Genomic DNA, 6,700 nt, shown 5'->3' with positions numbered 1-6,700 from the left:
CAGGGGGGTGTGAACAACCCTTGCGATATTTGGAGTCATATCATCGTCTCCCCTCAAGAATATTGAGAACAGTATCTTAGGGGTGGGGGTTGTATACCCCTTTCATATTCGATATCATCCTCTTTCCCCCTGGATATTAGGAACAATATCAGGAAGGGATGTACAGACCCTGCGACATTTGCTGTCATGTAATTGTCTCTCCCCTAGATATTAGGAAAAATGTCACTGGGGATGTGAACACCCCTGCGATATTGGGAGTAGTATCATCCTCTCCTCCCTTGCATATTGGGAATAATATCACAGGTGGGGTGTACTGCCTCTGCGATATTGGGAGTACAATTATCCTCTCTTCCCCTGGATACTAGGAAGGGTATCAGAGGGGGAGGGTGTACATTCCCTGCGATATTCAATGTCACCTTATCTTCTCCCTCCCAGGGTATTCAGAACAATAGGACAGGAGGGATGTACACCCCCTGCGATATTGGGAGTCATATCATCCTCTCTCCCTGTGGATATTAGGAAGAGGATCACAGGGCTGTGTAAACCCCCTGCGGTACTGGGAGTAATATCATCCTCTTGCCCTCTGGATATGAGGAAGATTTTCACAGGGGTGTGTACACCCCCTGCGATATTGGGAGTAATATCATCCTCTCCACCAAGGAAATGACTAACAAGGTCACAGGGGGGTGAACTCCCCCTGCGATATTGGGAGTCGTGTCATCCTCCCCAAACCTGGATGTTAGCAACGAGATCACAGAGGGGGTGTATACACCGTGCGATATTGGAAGTAATATGATCCTCTCCCCACCTGGATATGGGGAAAGATATCACAGAGCGGGTATACATTTCCTACGCTGTTGGGAGTAATATCATTCTTTTCCTTTCTGGATATTAGGAAGAATATCACAAGGGTGCTGTACAATTATTTCGATATTGGGAGTACTATCATCCTCTATTTTCCTGGATATTGGGCCCAATAACACAAAAAGGTGTACAACCCCTGCGATATTGGGAATAGCATACTCTCCTTCCCTGGATGTTAGAAAACAATATCATCAGGGCTGAACGCCCCCTGCGATAATGGGAGTAATATTGACTCTTTCACAGGCCATTTGGAACAATATCACAGGGGGTGTTTACAAACAGGGGTGGTGTACACCTCCTGGGGTATTGGGAGTAACATCATTCTCTCCACCTACTGACATTAAGAACAATATCCCGGAGGGAGGTGGTACACCCCCAGTGATATTGGGAATAATGTCATCCTCTCCTTCCCTGGATATTAGGAACAATATCACAGGGGGTGTACACCTTCCGTGATACTGGAAGCAATATCATCCTCTCCCCCGCTGGATATTAGAAAAAAAATCACTCACGGTGTACACCCACTGTGATATGAGGAGTAATATCTTCCTAGGGTATTATGAATAATTTCACAGTCTGTACACACATGGTGTACATTCACTGTGATATTAGGAGTAATATCTACCTAGTAGGTAAGAAATAACATCGCAGGGTGCACACCCATTTTGATATTAGCTGTAATATTTTTCTAAGTTGTTACAAATAAGATCACAGAGTGTACAAACACGGTGAACACTCACTGTGATATCAGGAGTCGTATCTCTGTAATATATTATGAATAATATCACAGGGTGTACACCCACTGTATTATTAGGAGTAATATCTCTGTAGGAGATTACAATTAAGATCACAGGGTGTACAGCCACCATGATATTAGGAGCAATATCTTTCTAGGATATTACAAATAATATCACAGGGTGTACACCCACTCTGCTGTCAGGAGCAATATCTCCCTAGGATATCAAAAATCCTATCACAGGGTGTCCAATCTCTGCCTTCCAGGTTCCAAGGGATTCTCTTGCTTCAGCCTCCCGAGTAGCTAGGGTTACCAGCCACCACGCCCGGCTAATTTTTTTAATTTTCACTGGAGACGGGGTTTCACCATGTTGGCCAGGCCGGTCTGGAACTCCTGACCTCAGGTGATCCATCAGCCTCGGCCGCCCAAAGTGCTGGGATTACAGGTGTGAGCCATGGTGCTGGGCCAAGAGTTGTAGATTCAATTCATTTGGAAACACAGCTCCCATCTTTGAGCGTGCATGTACTTTTATGAAGAAATGATGTCAGAAAACCGAAGGATGATAATAAATATGAAAAGTAATGGGCATGTGAAGGTCTTCCGATTGAGAACTATAAGATTCGATGTCGTTTTCAGATAATGGGGTCCTAGCTCTTGTGTCGTCCTTTTACATATTCTACATCAATGGAAGTTGTAGCACGGTGTCAGAATAGAGTAGAGTGTATTTCACAGCTTCTTAATTTCTTTCAATTAGACTGAGATCTTTCTCTTCAAGAGAGAAGGACATAGTCATTGCATTGTATTTTTTCTGAAAAGAGTAGGCCGTATTTTACTGAGATCACGGATTTGTTATATATGACGTTTTGGTCTTCTGATATTCTTCAGTGGATTTTCTCTAAAGTAGTATGAACAGAAAGCCTTGTATAGCAAAAAGTAAATCACGTAATAATTCTGAGATTTTTGGAATTGTCACAACTGAGAAACATTGCTGGTGGTGTATGGTCCGCAAGTGTGAAGACATTCCTTGTGAATTGCTTGCATCCAGCATTAAGGGCTGGTTTTTATCTTTTATTTTTCCAATCCTCTTTCCCTCTCAAGGTGTCCAAGACACACAGAGCCACGGAATCTCACGGGTGTCTGAGAATTCCTCCTCCAGGGACTCTCAGAGGACCCAGAACTGCAGCTGATCCTCGCTTTGCTGTCCCTGTCCCTGTCCATGTATCTGGTCACGGTGCTGAGGAACCTGCTCAGCATCCTGGCTGTCAGCTCTGACTCACCCCTCCACCCCCCCTTGTACTTCTTCCTCTCCAACCTGTGCTGGGCTGACATTGGTTTCACCTCGGCCGCGGTTCCCAAGATGATTGTGGACATGCAGTCGCATAGCAGAGTCACCTCTCATGCGGGATGTCTGACGCAGATGTCTTTCTTGGTCCTTTTTCCATGTATAGAAGGCATGCTCCTGACTGTGATGGCCTATGACTGCTTTGTAGCCATCTGTCGCCCTCTGCACTACCCAGTCATCGTGAATCCTCACCTCTGTGTCTTCTTCGTTTTGGTGTCCTTTTTCCTTAGCCTGTTGGATTCCCAGCTGCACAGTTGGACTGTGTTACAATTCACCATCGTCAAGAATGTGGAAATCTCTAATTTTGTCTGTGACCCCTCTCAACTTCTCAAACTTGCCTGTTCTGACAGCGTCATCAATAGCATATTCATGTATTTCCATAGTACTATGTTTGGTTTTCTTCCCATTTCAGGGATCCTTTGTCTTACTATAAAATCATCCTCTCCATTCTAAGGATTTCATCATCATTTGGGAAGTATAAAGCCTCCGCCACCTGTGGCTCTCACCTAGCAGTTGTTTGCTGATTTGATGGAACAGGCATTGGCATGTACCTGACTTCAGCTGTGTCACTACCCCCCAGGAATGGTGTGGTGGCGTCAGTGATGTACGCTGTGGTCACCCCCATGCTGAACCTTTTCATCTACAGCCTGAGAAACAGGGACATACAAAGCGCCCTGTGGAGGCTGAGCAGCAGAACAGTCGAATCTCGTGATCTGTTCCATCCTTTTTCTTGTGTGGGTGAGAAAGGGCAACCACATTAAATCTCTACATCTGCAAATCCTGCCCCTTAGTCACATTACTTTTGTGGCTTGATGGCTTTTATTCCTTTCCGCATTTCCTTTGTGAATATTGCTTTCTTCGTTATGCCTTTAACTGGAATGGGTGAGGATTCTGGGATCCTTTGTTTAGCAGAAACCTCATGACAGAATCCTCTATACCTAGGCAGCCTCTTTTAGTTTCTGAGCAATAACCCTGTCATCCAGGTGGAATCACAACCATTTTTTTATATACACGAAGTCCTCCCTTCGTTTTGGAATTCCCTGAAAACTGACTTTATGGAAACAATGTACAGGAGGTCCTCCAACACCATTGGTTGTTCAAAGATGTGTAGTTACACTGTTGATGAAAAATAAGTGGTTTCACTGTACATAATTTTGCTTCAAGGTGAAGTTTCCAAGAGACTTTCAAAGATGTTAAGTGAGGACATGCTGTACATCAAATTCATATCCTCTTCCACAGTTCATGTGGAATTTCTTTATAAACTGCTTCTAGAGAATCTATTTGGGCAGGTTCTGTGTAGAGATACATGTCGCTGTTCCTCAATCTCGGCTTTGAGTCAACTCACCTGGGGAGTTTACAAATGATAAGGCCTGGGTCTCAATACCTGAGATTCTGATTTCCTTGCACCTGTGTGAGTATGTGGATTTTTTTTTTTTCTTTTAAAGCACCAGAGGTGGTTCCAATGACGAAGTTTTTAGAGGCATCAAGCTCCAATGAGTAAGAACAGAAATTAATTGTAATATGATTTCTTCAAATATTATCTTCAAATGCATTGTCCATCAACACCATACAAATGTTTATTATGTTGTTGTTTCTTACCATTTCGCATTTTCTATTTCTTTCTTTTCCTTATTTTTTGAGTCAGATTTTCACTCTTGTTGCCCAGGCTGGAGTTCAATGTCACGGTCTCGACTCACTGCAACCTCTGCCTCCCGTATTCAAGCAATTCTCCTGTCTCAGCCTTCCAAGTAGCTGGGATTACAGGCATGCGCTACCATGCCTGGCTATTTTTTTTTTTTTTTGTATTGTTAATAGAGACAGTGTTTCTCCATTTTGGTCAGGCTGGTCTTGAACTCCCGACCTCAGGTGATCCGCCCGCTTCTGCCTCCCAAAGTGCTGGGATTACAGGCATGAGCGACCATGCCCAGCCACCACTTAGCATTTACATTTTACATTTGTTGAAGTTGTAGATTTATACACACATTGATTGCTGCTTTGTTATACACTTGCATATACATAAGATGGGAAATAGAAAAGAATAAAATGGACACAGTATCCCTGAAGTTTGACATTCCGAGACATTTTAAAAATATTTGCTCTTCAGAAATTTGTTTCAATGAAGAGACTGTGGTATACACACCCAATGAAGTATTATTCAGCCTAAAAAGGAAGAAACTCCTCTCCACTGCAGACAAAATGGATGAGATTGCAGGTCTGTACATTAAATGAAATAAGCCAGGCACAGAATTACAAATATTTCATGTCCTCACTTCTATGTAGGAAGAAAAAAGGAAACCTTGGCCAGGTGTAGTGGGTCAGGCCTGTAATCCCAGCACTCTAGGAGGCCGAGTCGCACGGATCACTTGAGTCCAGGAGTTCGAGACCCGCCTGGCCAACATGGTGAAACCCCGTCTCTATGGAAAACACAAACAATGAGCCGGGCGTGGTGACGCGTGCCTGTAGTCTCAGCTACTCAGAGGGCTGAGGCCCAAGAAGAGCTTGAACTCGGGAGGCGGAGCTTGCAGTGAGCCCGTGTTGTGCCTGTGTACTCCAACCTGGGCAACAGAAAGAGACTCCATCACACACCTACACACAAAAGGAATCTCAGGAAAGTGGAAATATAAAGGTGATCAGCAGATGCTAGGAAGAAAAGGGGTGTGATAGGGAATGAAGACAAGTGGATAATTTGGTCCCAAAATACAGAAAGATGGAATAAGTGAGTTCCAGTGTTTCATAGCACAGTATGAAAATTTTTATTCACAAGAATTGCTTGCATATTTCCAGACGCTTTGGTAAGAAACTTCCTAACTTTCTCATTATGCTGGTTTTTAAGCTCTTCTCTTTCTGCTCTTGAAATCATGCTGGTTTTTTGTTTTTGTTTTGAGATGGAGTTTCTCTCTTGTTGCCCAGGCTGTAGTGTCATGGTGCAATCTTGGCTCACCGCAACCTCTGCCTCCTGGGTTCAAGCGATTCTCCTGCCTCCACCTCCTGAGTAGCTGGGATTACAGGCATGCGCCAGCATGCCCAGCTAATGTTGTATTTCTAGTAGAGACGGGGGTTTCTCCCTGTCGGTCAGGCTGGTCTTCAACTCCTGACGTCAGGTGATCCGCCCGCCTCGGCCTCCCAGAGGTCTGGGATTACAGGCGTGAGCGACAGCACCCGGCACATGCTGTATCCTTATCTGTTGTCTTTTGTTGTTTGTTTGTTTTGGAGCCCAGAAATAACTTCTCATCTACATGTTCAAATGATTTTTCACCTGAGTGCTAAGAAAGCTCAATGGTGGAAAAGAAGCCTTTTCAAGAAATGGTGTTGGAGAAACTTGATTTCCACATGCAGAAGAATGAAGGTGGACCCTATGTCACACCAGGTGCAAAAATTAACACAAACTGGATCAAAGACCTCACCCCAAGCGCTAAAAGTATCATACGCCTAAAAGAAAACATTGGCCATGCTTTGATGACATCAGATTGGGCAATGTTCTCTGGGATATGACACCAAAAGCATAGGCAACAAAAGAAAATTAGATTCCTTGGATTACATCTAAATGACAGACACTTTTGTGCAGCAAAAAACACTGTGAACTGAGTGAAAAGATAACCCATGGATTAGGAAAAATATTTGCAAAGCATATATCTGAAAAGAGGCTGATATCCATCATATATAAAGAACAGCTAGAACTAAACAACAAGAAACCCAAAGCATCCCATCAACAATGGTCAGAAGACTCGAGTAGACGTGTTCCTAAAGAAGATATAGCA

The 6,700-nt window shown here is 43.7% G+C and overlaps 1 protein-coding gene across 1 annotated transcript; it reads left to right on the top strand.

The window, feature by feature from the left end:
* The first annotated feature begins 792 nt into the window (after nt 1-792).
* Nucleotides 793-3,395, top strand: LOC109028727 (olfactory receptor 7E24-like). The gene is made up of 2 exons (XM_063710808.1): nt 793-838; nt 2,767-3,395. Exons 1-2 carry the CDS (start codon nt 793-795, stop codon nt 3,393-3,395), a joined length of 675 nt encoding a protein of 224 aa, XP_063566878.1.
* The last annotated feature ends 3,305 nt before the right edge of the window (nt 3,396-6,700 follow it).

This window comes from Gorilla gorilla, chromosome 9, assembly GCF_029281585.2.
Source record: "Gorilla gorilla gorilla isolate KB3781 chromosome 9, NHGRI_mGorGor1-v2.1_pri, whole genome shotgun sequence".
In the NCBI taxonomy this organism is placed as follows: Eukaryota; Metazoa; Chordata; class Mammalia; order Primates; family Hominidae; genus Gorilla; species Gorilla gorilla.
Note: the sequence above shows the minus strand (reverse complement) of the source record. Positions and strands in the feature narration are given on the sequence as shown.